General features: G+C 33.3%; 1 protein-coding gene across 1 annotated transcript in view; it reads right to left on the bottom strand.

The window, feature by feature from the left end:
* The window catches only part of GRIK2 (glutamate ionotropic receptor kainate type subunit 2), a 790978-nt gene that overhangs the window by 209624 nt on the left and 559231 nt on the right, over positions 1–22123 (bottom strand). Inside the window, exon 11 of the mRNA XM_027855426.1 lies at positions 9689–9912. Coding sequence (XP_027711227.1) covers positions 9689–9912 — 224 coding nt within the window. The remainder of the gene's footprint in view (positions 1–9688; positions 9913–22123) is intronic.

The raw sequence follows: 22123 nt of genomic DNA, 5'->3' as shown, positions 1-22123 counted from the left end.
AACAAATTGTATTTTGTGTATGATCTTAATTATGTTATTTTAAAGATCAAATCAACTCAGCTCTGTTATCATAAAAAATTATTTTCATTGCTTTAAAATACTATCCTAAGAGAGATGAAGAGAGGGTTGGTGTTGTTTATTATTGTTATTTTTAAATAAAATATTGTGAATCATCCATCCATAGTAGGATGATAGCATCTTGTCATCCTATTTTGTAAATAAGAATGTCTTCGGTGTCATCAAAAATAAGAGGTCAGGTTTCTTACAACTGACTTAATGAATCAATTATGGGGAGATGGTTGTAAGATAAATTATTGTTGGTTTTATTCATTTAAGTATAGAGTAACTATATTAAGTATAATTTGAAAATATCTATACAGTTTTTCATAAGATTAAATCCAGAAGTTTGTTAATAATTCACTTCACTTCAGTGGATCTGTGATATCATCAATGTGGAAATTCACTCCATTGGTGCAGATAGCAACCCATCCATGCCTTTTTATCCTATGTGATTCTTGTTAAATTTATCTCATCAAGCCTCCATAAAGGAGTTTCTGAATTTGCTGGGGACTAATATTTCTATTAAAATATTTGTGATGTTAATAATGTATTTGTAGAACATTAATGATAAAAGCAAAAATATTGAGAACAGTAATGACATGAAACTAAGTTCTTTAGGGCATTTCAGGATGGAGGGAGAGAAGAACAATGAACAAAAGGATTTCCCTGCAATTCATTCAAGAAAGTAAGAATCCAAGTAAAATATAAAATTTACAATTCCATTTTGCAAGAGTAAAATGGGAATGTTTTCTTCTGAGTGAGTGGTGGGGCAGGTTTGTTCCAAAGACTTACAACAAAATTGGCATTTCATTTCAATGTGACAACAGCCTTCTTGACAGCAGATTAGTTTAACATTGAACATCCCAGCAAAACAGTTATCCATTTTTGAGTGCATAATAATTCATTGTTGCCCTTCGCTGTACATTAAATGTCACCCATCATTGTGATAGGAATATAAAAGTGATTGCACTCAAGTCAGGAGCCAAAATGAAAGCTGCTAATGCAGTCCTTTTCAATGTGGTCCTTTTAACCTGGTTAAGTTTACAAAAGTGTTCCATTTGGAATATCTTCACTTCAGAATGAGAGGGAAGATACAGAATGCCCATTAAAATTACATTGTATCTCTCTATAGCACTATCTGCAGTCTCCATGCCATAAACCTTGTTATATGTGAAATAATATTACAGTGAGTACATATTGTTAGTTCCCATATTTTATGGACCAGATCCTCAACACATCTAAGCCACCCTGCCCCATTATTCTATCCTAATTTTTATATTGTATTAACTAAAGTTCTAGCAAAATTTCAGACTGTGTATAGTGCCCTATACAAGATAAAACAAAAATTTCATATTCCATTTAATTTGGGGTTGTAAGGGAGAGAAAAAGAAAGTGAAAAAAATTCTACTGCCAAACCATTCTTTTTAGTAGTGCATGCTGAGTGCTATTTTCTACAACAATGAGATTCTGGTTTTCCAACTAAGTAAGTATCTTTCTATCACAGGTATAAAGTTTTAACAAGAGGGAGGTAGTTCATAAATTTAAGGAATAGTGTTTGCAAGGCTTCCTATCTGTGATGGCTTACAGCCTCACAAACAGATATGAACAATATCAATAATGTTAAAGTGTACAAGCAACAGCAAAGGCTTGGACCAGAAGGGCACTGACAAATGACATGGATGCTTTTCTCTCAGAATAACTGGTTATCTTGGGTGACTAGATACATCCCGAGAAGTAGATCAGGACTAGAATAGACCTTAGGAATTAGCACTTATCCCAGGCATCTTTCCCAGACTGATTCTAAGATTGTCCAAAGGTTCCAAACAATGTTAGGGGAAAGAATTATATGTCACAAGCAACCTGAACTCCTTTGCCTGATCAAATGGTTGGCTAAAAGTGAGAACAGAAATATTGCTGCTGTTCTCCTCGAAACTGAGCAATCTAGAACCCTTGACATCTGTATCCTTTTCCCCTCCCCCTTTGTGCTGACATACACACCATTGTTGTTCCATTTTATCCTCACAGTGTTGTTAACATTAGCATAAACTCTTTTCATATAAATCATCATTTAAGTTCCAAAATCAACCCAATACATGCCTAATGGGGGGAGGAGAGAGGAGGGATTGGGATTCTTGGAATATTTAAACTCCAAATTCTTTAAATCTGGACAGCCTTTCTTAAACTAATTTATAGTGCAGGATTCACAGTCAACTACATTCAGAGCAATAGAGGTTTGTTTTTTGTTTTTGTTTTTTGGGGTTTTTTTATTTTTTTAAGTACTCCTTAAGATCTGTGGGAGAGTAAAATGGTCCATGTTAAGGATTCATGTAATAGGGGATCTTTGGTATCTTTAGCAGTCCCTTTGTCTAACAGAAGTTATATTTGAAGCAATGTGAAAAAAATCCTCTCATTAACAGTATAAAGGAAGGGTGCCCTGACCAGAAATTTTGACATGATTAACTGCCACCTCTATACTAGCATGCCTGTTTAGAAGAGAAAGGAGAAAGAAGAGAGGAAGGAATATCCGAGATAAATATGGCTAATTATAGCCCCTTTTTCAAAGACTTTTTGTGACTTGACATTATCTTTACCACACTCCAAAAATTCAGTGTAAACAATGCAATGTGTAAAATTCTGCTAATGGCTGCTCTTCCTCTTCTGGACAGGACTTGTTCCTTACACTGCTTCAGTTCAAAGCTATTGATAGTACTCCAGTGTTAATATCAATCTGTGACCAGATCACAATGACCTAAGGCTGCCCTCCTTGTTCAAATAAGGGATCTCAGTTTATTGAGATGATCTTTTACTATGCTGATTATGTCAGTATGCTATAGGAATAATAGTTACCATTGCTAAGAAAACACTTAATAATTATATCATACTAATAAAAAAAATTGGGATTCCAAAGTAAGTTCTTTAGTTCTGGGAATATTTCTGCCTTGTGAATATCTCTAAAAAGCAATATATCATTCACCAAATGGCTTTCAACCTTATCTATCCTTCATAAACATGTAAAGGGGTTTGGGCATGGGGTTGGGATAGAATACAGACAGGATACACTGACTTCAGTTAAAATCTTTAAAACATCAATAATAAAATTCTACTTTTAAATTATATATGGAGTGACAATTTTTTGGAAAAAATCTTATATCTCCTATTTGCCAGAAAAGTTTACATTTAAAGATCATTATTGGATTTATCAGTAATTGATAAGCATAAATGGATATAATTATAAACTGAATCATACGTTATTGGTATCTATTCTAAATGAGCTATGTTTTTTCTCTAAAATAACTTTTGAGAAATGTTTTAAATATCCATTTGGATAACTACAATATATAACTATATATACAATATATAACTAATAATATATATATATATATACAATATATTCATATATATTTTGTGCAAAATTTTGTGCTAGAAAAATAGTTTTATAGAAGTTTAGAAAACTATATTGAGTAAAAAAATTAAAAGCTAAAACAAATCTTATAAAAATTTACGGAAAAGCAAAGACAAAGAAAGAGCACCAAAAAAAAAAGATTCTGAATACTTTTTGTCCATATGCACATTCCAAATAGAAAAATGGATATTATGTTGCATATATTCATATTATAATTCTATGAATTATGCTAATAAATAAGAACAATAATAATGATAAGCTAGACTTTTTTTTACTATAATTAAGTCATTCCTTGGTTACACATTTTCAGTGCTTCCTAGTTTTACACTATTGGTACAGTAGTAGTGAATCTCACAATTGGAAAATATTCCATAGCACACTGAGATGAATAGTTTTCCCATAGATGAAAACTAAGAGGAAAAAAAGGGAAATCCAACTACTGGACAGGAAAAGGGATAGAAGCAATTCAGCAAAAAAGAATAAATCCACCCAAACAATGGAGATCATATCAAAATGAGGCCAGTCCTATACTTCACTAATATCTCTAGAGTTCACAGTGAAACTGTACATAGAAGGCACTCAGAGAGGCTGACCTCCGTAACTTCATCCCTCTACTACTTCATAAAATCACAAAATCAAATAATCTGAGCTGTATAGGGCCTAAAAATGTTTATTCCAGCTGAGGCCTGAGCATGAATTCACTATATGATATTTCCAATAAATGGGACCAATCCCTTTATGACATTATTTCAAGTTCCTAAACCACCCTATGTGTGATCTCTTATGGACATGCTCCAACTTATTAACCTCCTCCTTCCTAAAATGTGACACTCATAAGAGAACATAATACTAGACATAAAGTCTAAGCAGGGTGAAGTGCAACAGCACTACCATCTTGATGATTCAATGAACTATAGTTTTAATAATACAAGCAAATGAAATATTTGTTTTGTTGTTGTTAGTTTGTGTGTTTGTTTTTGTTTTAAAGGTATCACATAACTGCATTGATCCATACTAAGCCCAGAGTCCATGGAAAAAACTAGATGTTTTTCACATGAATGGTTTAATTTATATTTATTCCTATTAATTTTAATTTTATGTTAATTCCATTATTTTAGCCTAAGATCTTTTTGTATCCAGAATCCATAGTCCAAAGTGGTACCTGTCCTTCCCAGCTTTATGTCATCCATAATAATTTGGACAAGCATGCCATCATCCACAAATACATTGCCTTTTTCATGCTTTTATTTAACACATGCTTCAATTCTTTTTGGAAGTCAGCTGAGATACCACTGAACCAAGACTTTTGCAATTTTTGCTAGCTATCTGTCCTCAATTTTGTTCTTTTATTCAAGAGTCTTTGGAATAGCAACAAATCAAGAGTGGCAAGTATGGCACTGTCTTTCTATATGATAAGCTGTCAAACTATGTTCATAAGGCTCTCCCTACCTCCTATCTCCCACTCTCCCTTTTACCTTTACTCTCTATATGTTCATCTAATGGATTCCAGGAGGTAACAAGTATTTAAGTTTCATAAACACCTATAATAAGCATTCTCACTAACTTTTTCAGAGTAACAGGCCCTATGGAGGCTACCCACTTTTAAAATTTTGGTTTATTTAATTAGTAAAAAAAATCTATTATCTTTAGTTTGTCTTACATTTTTCTATAAATTTTATATAAATTTCTTTTTAACATAAAGAGGATGTTTAAATGTTGAGATAAAAGTGATCAATAAATAAAATATTATTAACAATAATTAACATCATTATTAACAAGAAAACTAACCTAATTTTTCTGGGTTATATGTGCTACTTAAACTATCATATATTGATAAGTTAAATTATTAACTTTCAATTTTGAAAGCTAATAATATATACATTTAGATTTTTAAAAGACAAGTAAATATTGGACTTAAGATTTAGAAATGCAGACTAATATTGAAACCTTATTCAATGTCATTTGAATGTTCTTACTTTGACAATAACAAGAGTTGAAGACAGTGGCAGGCTATGTTTGAATTTTGTGATTTTTTTTTTGCCTTTTGAACTTCAAGTGAGACCTTCAGGTTATCTAATCAAAGGACTTTCTTTTATTAAAGATTTATTAGTGTTTTTCATTTGAAAATATTCAAATCAATAAAATCAGCATTTTTTATTAATCAAAACTTACCCAAAAAATCTATGGCATACTGTATGTACCATATTTTTTATTTTCTTATTACAGTATATACTATAAATACTTTATTTTTTTTACTCTATCTTAAGAAATACATAGTCATCTAAAATATGCTACCCCCTCAAAAATACCCAAATTTTTAAGAATATTGGGGCCCTGGTTATAAAACTATTTGGAAATTTTTCTTTTCAAATTGTTAAGAGTAATATAAATAATACTTCCACAGTTTTTCAAATGAAAATATAACTGATTAGTCCCAGTCCTACTTTTTAAAAATACTATACAAAATAGCAGGCTATGACCCAGTGTTCATAATCAGGCAAACTAAAGGGGGCAAAATTCCATGAAGTGAAATTATGAATTTTCATTAGTTTAGAGACTCTCAAAGTGTGACACATGAGCCTTTGAGGGGTATTGACACCTTCAAAGAGTTCTTGAGGACAAAACTATTTAATAATAACTAAGACATTATTTGACCAAAAAAATACTCTTTCCTCTTCCAAATACACACATGTGTGACATTGAATTCTTATTATATACTGCAATCAAAATTACATGTCATAACAAATTGAATGAAGGAGCAAACATGAGAATATGTCTTCCATTAATCCAAACATTAAAGATATTTATAAAAATAGGCTAAATATGTGACTCTTGTCATGCATATTTGGTTTGGAAATATAGTTAGTTATTCATTAAATTTTATGCTATTTTAACAAATGATGGGTGTGTTATTATTTTTAAATTAAGATTTCAAAAATAAGTATTAGTTTAAATTCCTCTTATGGTATTATTGACAGATATATCCTACATAAACAAACGCCAGTTTTGAGGACCTCAATAATTTTTGAGAGTGAAAGGGGATTCTAAGACCAAAAAGTTTAAGAATCGCTGCTCTGTCAATTTTTTTCTAAAAGTATTTGTGTCAAGAATAATATTTTGGTATATCTAAGTTTTGTTGTTGTACTTACACTCTATGCCTATTTATATGTGTGACGCACATGCACGCGCACACACACACACACACACATCCAGATGTGTCCAGTAACCCCATCTGGAATCACAAGAGTATTTGTCATGGAAAATATTGCAACATATTTAAAATTTTAAGGAATTTAAGGAATTACTTACAGGAAGCACAATTTTAGACAACAATAAATTCCACGTCCAAGAGTATTTCCCCATTTGAGGTAATTCAAGGTTTGTGGAATGTTTTAGTTATATTATTGCTCCATAGAGCTTGAAATGATTGGGTTACATTGAGCACTCCCCTTAACATTTTAGACATAATAGTAGATTACTTTTGGTAAAGTCAGATCTACCCTTCTATGCCAACTAGGATTTTCTCTCCACTGTTCCATGTGTGACCAACACACAGAGGGTAAGTGAATGGAGAATATTATTGGTGTACATTTGCCTTAATGTAAAATAAGATTGCTTATATTTCAAATGTCATTTATATTGCTGAAGCTTCAGTCATTTTGTTTGTTGGTATTTAATTCATAAGATTGCCTTAGATTTAATGAATATCTTTGTTTCAAAAAATGTTTAGTTACTTCACATATTATAATATATTCACCAAATATTTGACCATGTGTGAAAATTGGAAAGCTGGTTGATTTCCCTTGAATTGTGAGCTACCTAGTTCTATTAACCTTGTTTTGGGCAAATTACGGAGGGTGTAATCCAAAATTCTCAAAACAATTACATACAAAACTCTGACTTTTCAAAGAGAATCACAGATTGCAAACAGAATTTTTAAGTGGATTTACACTATTTCATAGAAAAAGTTTCCTGCTGAATGCAAATCTAATTCTACTTGCAAGTACAAATAGAGTTTTCACAAGGATTCATATTATTTCAGATGATATTAATCCATTTGGAAGGAAAAGATCTTTGGTAATGTGACTCATGGCATGTTTGAATGCTACTACTTTACTCTATTTAACATTGTTCTATGATTCATTTCTAGATATTTAAAGATATCCACAACTTTTCCATGTTCTGCAACTAGAATATAAAATAAATTATGCATAAAATATGTAATGCAATCATATTATTCAGAGATATTTTTGTGAATAGACTACATTCATTTGGTAACAAAAATAGACTATAAATGAAATGAATAGTATCCTAGCTAATATAAACAACTACAAGTTGTATATTTTAGCATAATTCTTTTGAAAGAATTATTATCTATGATATTTTGCTTAAGGAAATTAAGACTTGAGGGAAATACAGTTATGATTATAATTTATACTATAATTCAATCAGCCTTTTAAGTGGGGTATTCATTATCAAATTATAACTATATATAAAGATATATGCATGCATATATAATAACTTGAGAGTATAAAAATCTGGTAAATTATTTTCTTCTTCAATGGACTTGGGCAAACTTTTTTAAGTATATAGGTATAATCATTTATCTAAAGTTCATCTAAAGTGTATGTCATTCATATGTTCAAATGCTTGTCTGATAATATCTTAGCATAGTTTTATACATTGTATTGTGAGACTACATGAGCAGTAAGGAGGAAGAATTCAGAGAACTCAATGAATGGGGTGAATTAAGGGAGCATTAGGGGGAAAGGATTCTAGGAAAAGTATAGACTAGTGGAATTCTTGTATTTCTCTATTGATAGAATATAGTACAAATAGTTCCAAACAGTTAGAATTTTTAACTATCAGATTTTATGTACGTGTGTATTATGAGAAAAAACCAATAGTTTTCAATAATAGTATTTACAAATTTAACACAGAAAATGTACTTAGGTGAATTTAGTAATACTTTTAGAAGTTAAATACTTTAACATTAGTCTAAAATGCCCTGAAAATGTGGAATGCCTAAATGACTATTCAGTGAGGGTTGTTTTCCTCATTTATGATGTAACAATAGTAATTTGAGGAAATCAGCAGTATATTACTTAAATTATTATCCTTACAACTGAGTTTAAAGTTCTTAGATATTGTGTTTATCCTCTATTCAATTATGAAAAAAATTCACACCAAATGATATAATAATGAATTATCAATTTGAATGATAACAATGGTAGGAGGGAAGAATGAAAGAAAGCCAATTGTATATGTCTCAGTGCTATCGTTGTTAGTGATATCATAGAGAACATAGTAAGATTTTTAAAGTAAGGCAACAATTTTTTTACATTATTCAATTATTGAAACTTTTAGTTTATGATTTAAACACCTGAAATACACACTATGAAACCACTGAAAAAAAGATAAGTATAAAATGTCATGATTACTTTTAGAAAGTTAAAAAAAAACTTGTATAGGAGTGTTTATATTTATTACATTTTAAATTTATCCTTTCCTTTTATGCCAAAGTAGTATTTCTTGTCTTATTGTTTCAATATCCTTATTGAATAACAAGTCAGTTGAGTTGGGGTTGAATTTTGTGCTCACGGGGAACTAGAAATATATATATATATATATATATGTATATATATATATAAATAGCTGAAGGCTAAGGTATGTTTCTGGTGTGCTCTGTGTGTGTGTGTGTGTGTGTGTGTGTGTGTGTGTGTGTGTGTGTGTTGTGGGGGGAAGGTATATGAGAGATCTAGTTGATTCCTAAGTATCCTCAAATAGCCTTATTTACTGGTTCATAATTAGGAATTTCTAATTGTTGAGTATTTTATAGAGGGGATTCCTTTGGTGTATGAGTTGGAATAGATGGTTGCTAAAGTCCCTTCTGACTCTCAAATTATATAATTCTGTGGCTCAACAGAAATTCTTAGAAATGGAGAAAATATTCTTAATGAATATGGATAGCTAAGAGATTCTAATTAAAGGCCTTAAAGTCTCCTAGCAAAAATATAGCTTACAGACATAATCAGCATACTACCTGCCTACAGAGGCAGCATAGTGCTCTTTGATCAAGGATAAGGGAGCCCTATGGATTCATCCTTTAAACATCATGAAGTACAAAGCAAAAGCAAAAGTAAAATCCATTGTGACTTTTGACAATCATTAGTGAGAAAAAGGAAATAACAATTGCCAAAAACATCACAAAAGGGAGCATGTTACCTGGCTATGACAAAGAGCACACAACTGACACCCAAGTAAGCCAGCAGAATATACATCCAGATATCAGGGGAGAGAGGATTCAGGAAGGAGAAGACGCCTGGGTTTGTACCGTTGGGTTTGCGGTACAAAATACTTATTCCAAGAGTCATAAAGGGCTTGGAAAAGTCGATGACCTTCTCTCGAACGTAGGTAATAGCCAGTGGGGCAACTGCAAGGTCAGCTTTCTGTTGGCAGAAATATAAAGAGAAGAAAAGTAGACTATAAGTCAACAGGAAGAAGGCAATCAAATCAGACAAAACAAAGACTTTATATTAAGGTGGTTTGCCACTGTACTGACTAAGCTAAGCTTAATGCACTCTTTTTTTTTTCTGAAATAAAATGCCCAATTTATTCTGCTAGCTATTTCTTATAGGTTTTTAAATTAACAAAAAAACACATTTTTTTAAATTTCAGGAATTAAAAAAAATGACAAAAGTCATTAAACATTTCTCAGAATTTGTCCTATCAAAAAAAAATTACAAATTTCTACTGTACAAGTTCATTTGGTATCAGTTACTATTTTATCAACACAGTAACTCAAACTTTAAAACATTTGTCTGATTACTTAACCTTTCCAATGAGAACCAATTGCAGTTTTAAAACCATAAAGAAGGGGCAGCTAGGTGGCGCAGTGGATAGAGTACTGGCATTGAAGTCAGGAGGACCGGAGTTCAAATCTGGCCTCAGACCAAACACTTGACACGTTCTAGCTGTGTGACCTTGGGCAAGTCACTTAACCCCAATTGCCTCACCCCCCCCCAAAAAAAAACCATAAAGATTGTCTCACTGGGTTCAATCATTTATACTAAAGGATGGTAATCATAACCTTTTAATCTTTCCTATGTTTTTCATTCATTACAATTTCTGCTTTTATTTCTTGAATTTTTGTAATATTTTATATCAAAAAGTTCAATGTAATTATTAAATTATTTATTCATATTTTAAGTGTTGCTAATTCTTTATTGTTTCTTAAAAAATACTAAACCAATCACCTCTAGAGACCACAGATTTAGAGATGCAGGCATCTCTGAGGTCATTTAGTACAATCCTTCTCATTTTAGAGATAAACATACTCAGGGAGGTTAAGTGACTTGTTCAAGGTCATGTAGGTAGTAAGCATTAGAGAGATTTGAAATCAGGCCCTTTGACTTCAGAATCATTGCTCTTTGAATTTTCATATGAGAAGCCTAGAGCTAAGAGAAATTCATTCACTTATCCATGGTCTAAGAAGTAGCAGAGGTGAAATTCAAAGCCAAGTCTCTCTCAAATCTCAAGTCCATGACTCTTTGTATTATACCATACTGCCTTTTAACTAGTGACTGAGAAAATGCAGTTTAATATTTCTAAAAGTTTTAAATGGGAGCACTTACTATGCAAGTAAGTTTAATGTCACCTTTGATAGCTTTCTTTCCATTTTGTTAAAAATGTTCATTGTTGAGGATAATTATGACAATAAATGGCCCTTGGTGACTTCTGTTAACTTATTAAACAGTGGTAATATAGGTGAATAATATTGTGTAATGTCCAAATAGTCTATCTTGGCCTCATCTACTTTTTCCAAATTCACATGTGCTGCCTCCCTTTGCATATGTTTTCCCAGAGAACACTACCTCATACTCCTAAGCTCATTTCATCAGTGGATCATAGATCTAGAACCAGAAGAGACCTTAGAAACCAGCTACCCTCAAACTCCTCACTTTAAACAGAAGGAGAACAAGACAAAAGGAGGTTAAGTGACTTGTCTGATAGAATTTGAACTCAGTTTCTCTGCCTCAATAACTGTGCTTTTCAATTAATAAATAAAATACAATCACAATTCTAATAGGCAAAATGAAAGGCCCAACTTAATATTATCTATGAAGGAAATATTCAATAATCAACGGACATAATTTTCTGAAAGCAAAGTGCAAATTCAAATTGAGAAAAACACTGTCAAGTACTTTTTGGGCATAATATGGTAAATTAAGAGGAAAACAGCTAAATAAAAATGGATAAAATAAGAAATTAGCACATCTAGGGACATTAATGTATTCAATAAACAAGTTTTTATCATATCCTCAAATGCTGAAGTTTATAAATGAGGAAGACATTATATAGTTTAAGGAAATAAGAAAAAAATAAAATCTCTCTTTTTTACCTTACATTTTCACAATTAGCAGGAGTACATTTTAAAAAAAAGTGTCAAGGACTAGGACCAATTTATTGCACAAAAGTCATAAAAACTATACCCCAGGCCAGTCCTGAAATGGAGATGAATTTTTATTTATTCAATCCACAGAAACATTTTCTATGAATACATTTGGACTTCATTATAGAATCTCATTATAATGCAATCTCCTGAAATGTAATAGAAATTTTACTATTTAAAAGGTGTTTGCAATGATGGTTGTACTAACTTGCCATTATGTTATCTTGTTATCAAAAGCCCTCCAATTGAGGGGCCAGGGGTGTAGGGCTGGCAGGAGGTAGTCTGCAGTAGATTGATGGTTCACAGGTATAATTAAGAAATCTTTGTAGATTTTAACTCAAATTTGGCTTTATCTAACAAATAAAAATGAGTTCTGCCGATTATATTCTGGTCACTAAGAATATCACAAAACTGGTGATATGACCATAAGAAGTAATGAATCAAGGTTTTGTAGCTAAAACAAGAAGTGAAATACATTTCTAATTCAATTCAATTCAATTGAACAAACATTTATTAAGTACCTACTATAAGCAAAGCATTAATCTAAGTAGGAGAGATACAAAGACAAAAATAAACAATTCCCTGCCATCAAAGGAAAGAGTGGAAAAGATGTATTAGATTGACTACCAAAATGAAGGTCTATAGAGCTGTTGTGCTAACCTTGTTGTTGCATGCCTGTGAAACCTGGATAGTATATCAGCATCCTGCTAGGAAATGGAATCTCTTCCATTTGAATTGTCTTAGGAAGATTCTGAAGATCACCTGGCAGGATAAGATACCAAATGCTAAGGTCCTTTTTTGAACTAAACTGCCAAGCATTCAAACTCTAATACAGAGAGTGCAATTACGATGGGCTGGCTACATTGTTTGAATGCCAAATGTATGCTTGCTTAAAAGACTATTTTATGGAGAACTCACACAGGGCAAGCTCTCACATGGTGGTCAGAAGAAGTGATACAAGAATACTCTCAAGCTCTCTTTTAAGAACTCTGGAATTGATTGTGTGACATAGAAGACACTGGCACAGGACCATCCAGCATGGTGTGCCCTCAAGAGAGCAAAGCAGAATTGAAGTAGCTCAAAAGAAACACAAGATACATAAATTTAGAGAATCCACTCCAAATATTCACAAGGACTATTTGTGCCCAACCAATGGCAGAGTATTCCAAGTTCATATTGGTCTGGTCAGCCACAGTCAGACGCGTTCTAACTTGACTCTAACATAGTGATGTTATTTTGGTTTCTTTTGAGTATGAAGGACAACAACAAAAATGTGTGTGTGTGTGTGTGTGTGTGTGTGTGTGTGTAATTTTTTCCTTTTTGAACCAATTTAGATGTGAGGGCCAAGTATTGCCTGCCTTATCCCCACCATTTCCCCCCTCCACTGTAATAACTCTTCCTTTTCTGCTTCTTTTGTTTGAGATACTTTCCCTCTTTCTTCCTCTCCCTTCTCCCCTTTCTCAGGGCATCCCTTTTTCTTGACTACTTATTTTTTTTTACATCATCCCAACATAATCACTCACTCTCCCACCTTCTTTGTATATAGAATCTTTCTAACTGACCTAATAATGAAAATCTTAGAAGATATGTGTATCATCTTTCCATATAGAAGGGTAAAAGTTTAACTTTAATGAGTCCCTTATGATTTTTCTTTCATGTTTATTTTTTTATATTTCTCTTGAGTCTTGTATTTTAAAGTCAAATTTTCTTTTTTAAATTAATTTATTTTTATTTATCAACAATCACTTCCATATGCTTTTTAAAATTAATTTATTTTGATTTATCAACAATCACTTCCACATGTTTTTGAATTTAAAATTTTTCTCCCCCTTCCTCCCCACCACCCTCCCCAAGACGCTGCACAATCTGTTATAGGCTATACATATACATTTCTATTGAACATATTTTCACATTAGTCGTGTTGTAAGTAAGAATTAGAGCCAATAGGAAGAACCACCAGAAAGAAGAAACAAAACTCAACAGAAGAAAAAAACATAGCAAATAGTATGCTTTGAACTGCATTCAAACTCCATAGTTCTTTCTTTGGATGTGGATAGCATTTTCCATCATGAGGCCTTTGGAGATGTCTTAGATCCTTGTATTGCTGGGAAGGGTTAAGTTTATCAATGTTAGTCATTGCACAATGTGGCTGTTATTGTGTACAACGTTCTCTTGGTTCCACTCACTTCACTCAGCATCAGACCATACAAGTCTCTCCAGGTTTTTCTGAAGTCAGCATGTTCATCATTTCTTATAGCACAATAGTATTCTATCACATTCATATACCACAATTTGTTCAGCAATTCCCCAATTGATGGGCATCCTCTCAATTTCCAATTCTTTGCCACCACAAAAAGAGCTGTTATAAATATTTTTGTACACGTGGATCCTTTTCCATTTGTATGATCCCTTTGGGATATAGCCCTAGAAGTGCTATTGCTGGGTCAAAGGGTATGCACATTTTTATAGCCCTTTGGGCATCGTTCCAAATTGCTCTCCAAAATAGTTGGATCATTTCACAACTCCACCAACAATACATTAGTGTTCCAATTTTCCCACATCTTCTCCAACATTTATCATTTTCTTGTTTTGCCATCTTGGCCAATCTGATAGGTGTGATGTGGTACCTCAGAGTTGTTTTAATTTGCATTCTTCTAATCAATAGTGATTTAGAGCATTTTTTCATTTGACTATAGATGGTTTTAATTTCTTCATCTGAGAACTGCCTGTTCATATCCTTTGATCATTTTTCAATTGGGGAATGACTTGTATTCTTATAAATTTGACTTAATTATCTATATATTTTAGAAATGAGGCCCTTATCAGAGAGACAGGTTGTAAAAATTCCCAATTTTCTACCTTCCTTCTAATCTTAGTTGCATTGGTTTTGTTTGTGCCAAAACTTTTCAATTTAATGTAATCAAACTTATCCATTTTGCTTTTTATAATGTTCTCTATCTCCTGTTTGGTCATGAATTCTCCTGTTCTCCTTAAATCTGATAGGTAAACTATTCCTTGCTCTTTCAGTTTGTATACAGTATCAGCCTTTATATCGAACCCATTTTGACTTTATTTTGGTATATGGTGTGAGATTTTGATCAGTGCCTAGTTTCTGCCATACTCTTTTCCAGTTTTCCCAGCAGTTTGTTTCAAAGAGTGCATTCTTATCCCAGAAGCTGGGGTCTTTGGGTTGATCAAATAGTAGATTACTATTGTCATTGACTACTGTGTCTTGCATACTTAACCTAAAGTCAAATTTTCTATTCAGGAATACTTGAACATCCTCTATTTAATTAAGTCTTCATTTTTTCTCTTGAAGAATTATATTCAATATTGTTGGATAATTTATTTTTGATTGTAATCCTAGAACTTTTGCCTGATGGAATACCAAATTCCAAGCCCTTCATTTCTTTAATGTGGTAGCTTCTAAATCTTGTGTGATCCTGACTCTGGCTCCACGGTATTAGAATGGTTTCTCTGTTGTTTCTCGAAGTATTTCTTTCTTTGGTCTTGGACCTTTGGAATTTGGCTATAATATTCCTTGAGTGCTCATTCTAAGATCTCTGTCAGGTGGTGACCAGGGGATTCTTTCCATTTCTATTTTATCCTTTGGTTCTATTATATAAAGGCAGTTTTCCTTGATAATGTCTTTCTTTCTTTCTTTCTTTTTTACAATTTATTTATTTTTTATTAATTAATTAATTTTTAGTTTTCAACATTCACTTCCACAAGATTTTGAGTTCTATCACACCCCCTTTCTCTTACTCTCTTTTCCTTCTATTTTACTATAGGGCAGGAACAATTTCTATATCCCATTGCTTATATATCTTATTTCCCAGTTGCAAGTAAAAACAATTTTTAACATTCATTTTTAACACTTTGAGTTCCAAATTCTCTCCCTTCCTCCATTCCTACTCATTGAGAAGGCAGGCAGTTTGATATAGGTTATACATGTCTAGTCATGCAAAACACTTCCATAAGAGTCATGTTATGAAAGACTAATTATATTTCCTTCCATCCTATCCCACCCCCATTTATTCTATCCTCTCCTTTGACCCTGTTTCTCCTCAGAAGTGTTTGCTTTTGATTACCCTTTCCTCCAATCTGCACTCCTTTCTATCATCCTCCCTCTCTTATCACCTTTCCCCCTATTTTCCTGTAGGGTAAGATAAATTTCCACACCCAATTAAGTGTGTATGTCATTCCCCCCTTAAGTCAAATTTGATGAGAGTAAGATTCACTCATTCCCTCTCACCTTCCCCGTCTTCCCCTCCATAGTAAAAGCTTTTTCTTGCCTTTTATGTGAGATAATTTACCCCATCCTATACTTCTACTAGTATATTCCTCTCTCAACCCTTAACTTTATTCTTTAGATAGCATCTCTTCATATTCAAATTACCCTGTGCCCTCTGTGTGTATATATATATATATATATACACACACACATATATATACATACATATATATGTATATATAACACACACATATATATGTATATATACATATACATATTTTTTCTCTCCAACTACCCTAATACTAAGAAAGTTCTCATAAATTACAAATATCATCTTTCCATGTAGGAATGTAAATAATTCAACTTTAATAAATCTCTTATGATTTCTCTTTCCTGTTAACCTTTTCATGCTTCTCTTGAGTCTTGTATTTGAAAGTCAAATTTTCTATTCAGCTCTGATCTTTTCATCAAGAATGCTTGAAGGTTTATTTCATTGAATGTCCACTTTTCCCCAGAAGGATTGTACTCAGTTTTGCTAGGTAGGTGATTCTTGGTTTTAATCCTAGTTCCTTTGACCTCCAGAATATCATATGCCAAGTCTTCTGATCCCTTAATGTAGAAGCTGCTAAATCTTGTGTTATGCTGATTGTGTTTCCACAATACTTGAATTGTTTATTTCTGGCTGCTTGTAATATTTTCTCCTTGACCTGGGAACTCTGGAATTTGACTATAATATTCTTAGGAGTTTTCCTTTGGGGATCTTTTTCAGGAGGTGATTGGTGGATTCTTTCAATTTCTATTTTACCCTCTGGTTCTAGAATATCAAGGCAGTTTTCCTTGATAATTTCTTGAAAGATGATTTCTAGGCTCTTTTTTTGATCATAGGTTTTAGGTAATCCACCAATTTTTGAATTATCTCTCCTGGATCTATTTTTCAGGTCAGTTGTTTTTCCAATGAGTATTTCATATTGTCTTCTATTTTTTCATTCCTTTGGTTTTGTTTTATAATTTCTTGATTTCTCATAGAGTTATTAGCTTCCATTTGTTCCATTATAATTTTCAAGGAATTATTTTCTTCAGTGAGCTTTTGGACCTCCTTTTCCATTTGGCCAGTTCTGCTTTTTAAGGCATTCTTCTCATTGTTTTTTTGGACCTCTTTTGCCATTTGGGTTAATCTATTTTTAAGGTGTTATTTTCTTCACTATTTTGGGGGTCTCCTTTAGCAAGCTATTGACTAGTTTTTCATGAATTTCTTGCATCACTCTCATTTCTCTTCCCAATTTTCTCCTACTTCTCTTACTTGATTTTCAAAATTCTTTTTTCAGCTCTTCCCATGGCCTGAGACCAATTCATATTTTTCTTACAGGCTTTGGATGTAGGAGCTTTGACTTTGTTGTCTTCTTCTGGTTGTATGTTTTGATCTTCTTTGTCACCAAAGATTCTATAGTCTGATTTTTTTTCCCTCTGTTCACTCATGTTGCCAGCCAATTACTTGATTTTTTAACTCCTTCTTAAGGGAAGGCTTAAGGTTCTGCTTCTAGTGTGGAGGGTGTACTGTACCAAGCTTCAGGGGTTTTGTGCAGCTGTTTTCAGAGATACTTCTAGGGGCCTGTAAGTTTTCAGTTCTTCCAAGGTGCTATGATCAAGGGTGAGGTGTTTATTCCTCTCCTGGCTGTGCTCTGGTCTATAAGCGACCACAAGCACTCTTTTCTGTGAGAAAGATTTTCTCTCCATCACCACCACAATCTGTGACTCCTTAGTGTTCCTCCTTGCTCCAAGACCACCACCACCCAGGACTGTGGCCCGGATTCAAGCATGGACAAAACAAGAGAATCCTACCTCAGTTCCAGCAAAGAGATCCCTGCAGTCCTCCTCTAATCAGCTGCTTTATCCCCCCAATATCTGTGGGCCAGGAGCTCCAGACACAGCCACTGCTGTTGTGGTCGCTGCCCTGGGGCTGCAGTAGTGCTAGGACTGGACTATACTTCTTACTCACTTACTCATAGGTACTACAGACCTTTCCCACTGACCTTCTAAGTTGTCTTCAGTGTTTGTGGGTTGAGAAGTCTAGAAACCACCACAGCTACCTGCGATTCACTTTCTTGAGGCCAGCTCTGTCTTTGCCTGCACAGCACATGCTGAATTGTGCTCCTTTCCCAGCCTGGCACAAGAGACCTTTCCTATCAACCATTCAGGTTGTCTGGGGCTGGGAATTTGTTTTACTCTGTCTATTTATGGGTTCTGCTGCTTTAGAATTTGTATAGAGTCATTTTTTACACGTATGTGGAGATATTTTCAGGGCAAGCTCAAGCAAGTCACTTCTTTTACTTCACCATCTTGGCTTTGCCCCAATAATTTCTTAAAATATGATGTCTAGGCTCTTTATTTGATCATAGTTTTCAGGTAATCCAATAATTCTAATATTATCTTTCCTTGATCTATTTTCAAGATCAATTGTTTTTCCAATGAGATATTTCACTTTTTCTTCCTTTTTTGTTCTTTTTGTCTTTTTCATTTTGATGTCTCAAAACACATCTCACTTGCTTGCTTCTAGTTTTAAAGGACATTATTTTCTTCAGTGAGCTTGTCTAACTCATTTTCCTTTTGGTCAATTCTGTTTTTAAAGATTTATTTTTATTAATGAGTTTTGTACCTCTTTTTTCCATTTGGTCAATTTTGTTTTTTACAGTTTTATTTTCTTCAGTATATCTGTGCCTTTCTCACCAATTTGTTCATTGCCTTTTCATAATTTTCTTCCTTTGCTTTCATTTCTTTAACTATTTTTCCTCTACCACTCTTATTTGATTTTGAAAATCAGTTTTTAGCTCATCAAGGAGTTCTTGTTGGACTTATATCCCATTCACATTTTTCTTTTAGGCTTTGCTTATAGATATTTGACTTCATTGCCTTCTAGGTTTCCTCTAAGTTTTAAGATCAAGACTAAGTATCTTGATCTTCCCTGTCACCATAGTAGATTTTTATGGCCAGGTTCTTTTTGTTTTGGGCTCATTTTCCCATCCTATTTCTTAATTTGGATCAATAATGTTGGGTTCTATTCATGGTGTATGGTAGAAGGACTTTGTCTCAAGCTTTAGGCACTGCTGTTTTCAGAGCTAGTTCTAGGGGTTTAAAAGTTTTTGGTTCTTCCAAGGTGTTATGATCTGAGGAGAGATGTGGTTACTGTTTTCTTGGCCCTTACCCAAGAAGGGCCCTTCATCCCTTTGGGACTGCAATCAGTACTCTTCCTTAGGGTTCCTGATCCCTTGAAGTTGCAAATGATACTATCCTTCAGAGTTTCCATTCCCTCATGACAGAAAGTGTTCCTCTCTGCCATTCAACCATGACTCAGAAATGCATCTCAACAATGGAGTAGCCAAACTGGGTCCCATCCTGTGTCCAGTACTAGCAGGGATCCCCTCTAATTTCTTTCTGATTGGTTGTCAGGTCCTTTACCATCTCTGGCTTAAGAACACCAAACTATTGCTACTTCTGTAACCATCAATGACTTTTCATGTATGTGGGCTTCAGGCCAGTCTCCTCCCTCATGTCACAGATTTCTCTGACCTCCTATATTGTCTCTGGTTAGAAGAATGTCTCATTCTAACCTTTTGTTGACTCTGCCACTACAGAATTCAATCTGAGGCATTATTTTAAAGTGGTTTGGAAGAGAATGTTGGAAGAGCTCAGCTGAGTGCTTTCTCTACTCCTCCATCTTAGCTCATCCCCTAGAAGTCTTCTTCTTCCTTTTTTTAAAAAATACTTAATACTTAATACTCCTTTCTTAAATGCAAAAGAGCCATGATTAGTTAACTTAACTGTATTGATGTAATTCAGTTACTCAAATATTATATTAGAAGTAGTGTGCTATAATAGATAGACAGCTAGCTTCAGAGCCAGAAAGACTTGGGTTCAGTCCCATTTCTGACACATACTGGCTTAGTGGCCCTGGACAAGTCACTTAACTTCTCAATTCTCTAGGCAACTCTCTAAGACTATATGTTGCAGACAAAGGAATGACTTACATTATTAAATATAATTTCTTCACCTGTTAGTTCTCTATGCCATTAAAAGGATAGATCCATATTGTAGATACAAACAGATCATTGTCCAATGAGCAGCAATTTGATATAGTATTTGAGGAAATTCATTACATCAATACTTATTTTGTGAGGAGCATAACCATAAGAAATAGGAGAGATGCAATTTAGAACAATGGCTCAAAAGTTCTTCTTATAACGCCAAACAAAGGATTGGGTTCATAATATGCCCAAGGGAAATTACAAGCATCATTTTTCCAGAACATCACTTGCCATTGAGTTTTAACGTGTTCATGATGAGCATAAGCAGGAATACTGTTAAGAGAGTAACTGCAGCTTTTGTGACCTCATCTGGCTGCAGAGGTTGAAATACAAAAATTCTACAAAGAACTTGCCTAGAATCCTCTAAAACATGTCAACACATACTTGATACTTGGTGTCCTCATTATGACAGTGGGCACAGGGGAGGAGAGCAAATTATATGTTAGAAAAATATGAGTTAGGTGTGATGAACTTAAGAAAACAATGAATTCCTGACAATTCAGAAGTCTCATATCTATGTATCATGAACACTTTTTTCCCAGAAGAAAATTAGAAAGTTTTAGTCATGGCAAGTACCAAACATCACACATGCATATATACACAAATATACGCAAATGAAATTTACAGAATCTTAAAAGACAAGAAGTATTTGGTTACTGATATGGTAATCATTAAAGTTCTCTATCTGCAGACAGACTACTGCAACTAATACAGTTCAATCTCACCAGTTCTAAATAATTAGAAAAAAAGATGATTTTATGGTTATGATTTCTTGCAAATATCTTAACTGATAAAAAGCAGTTGCCATGATGGAAAGGACAAGAGAGCCTAGGAAAATCTTTCTCCCTATATGTGGTGAGAAATGGCAGCCAGGACACAGTGTTTTTAGAAAACAAACTAATTTATAAAACTCTTTGAAAGTGAATTGCAGATTTCTTTCTTTTTAAAATGGTTTTGTTTTTCTAAACCTAACATATGAATATGAACATTTACATATACAAAGAATTAAAAAATAAATTTGATATGAAACAGTAAATATATACTGTATAAAACTTGTATTTTACAATATAAAATAAATTTAACTTGATTGTTTCAAAGTTATCCTGCTTGTCTGTGTATTCCACTGAATTTAATTTTGTCTTCTATGCATTTGTAAAAAGGTATCAAATGACATTTTCTCTCTCTAGTTCTTTTTTTTCCTTCCTTCCTTCTTTCCTAGATTCCTTCCCTCCCCCCTCTTTCATTTCTTTTTGTTTTTTGGAACCTCTATCACTATCTACCCGCCCATTTCCTCTTCCCCTAACAAGAAACCCTTCTTTTTAACAAATAAGCAGCATTGGGCAAAAAAAAAAAATCACACATTGACCATGTACAAAAATGTGTCCACCACTTCTCTATCAGGAGGTAGATAGTATGCTTCTTTATCAGTCCTCTGAGGTCAAGGTTGACCATTGCATTTATCAGAGTTCTTATGTCTTTCCAAAGTTTTTTTTTTACAATGTTGTAGCCATTATATATGCTAATACTGCTCATTTTATTCTCCATAAGTTCATATATGTTTTCCCAAGTTTTTTTTTTCATGAATCTATCCCTTTTCATTATTTCTACTGGCACAATAATATGCCATTATATTCATTACTACAATTTGCTCATTCATTCCCCAGTTGACAGGCACCCCCTTAGTTTCTAGTTCTTTGCTATAACAATGTAATTTGTAATTAATATTGGTGTGTATGAGTTCTTTCCTCCTTTATTTGATGTCTTCAAGGAACAGGCCTACTAGTAGCATTGCTGGATCAAACGTTATACATGGCTTGGTGTCTTTGGATGTAGAATCTCCAATTGCTTTTCAAAATGTCTGGGTCAATCACAGCTCCACAAAATAGTACAATAGG

Source organism: Vombatus ursinus, unplaced genomic scaffold (assembly GCF_900497805.2).
Source record: "Vombatus ursinus unplaced genomic scaffold, bare-nosed wombat genome assembly UNPS02000582.1, whole genome shotgun sequence".
Lineage (NCBI taxonomy): Eukaryota > Metazoa > Chordata > Mammalia > Diprotodontia > Vombatidae > Vombatus > Vombatus ursinus.
The sequence above is the reverse complement of the archived record's forward strand: the minus strand, read 5'-3'. Positions and strand labels throughout refer to the sequence as shown.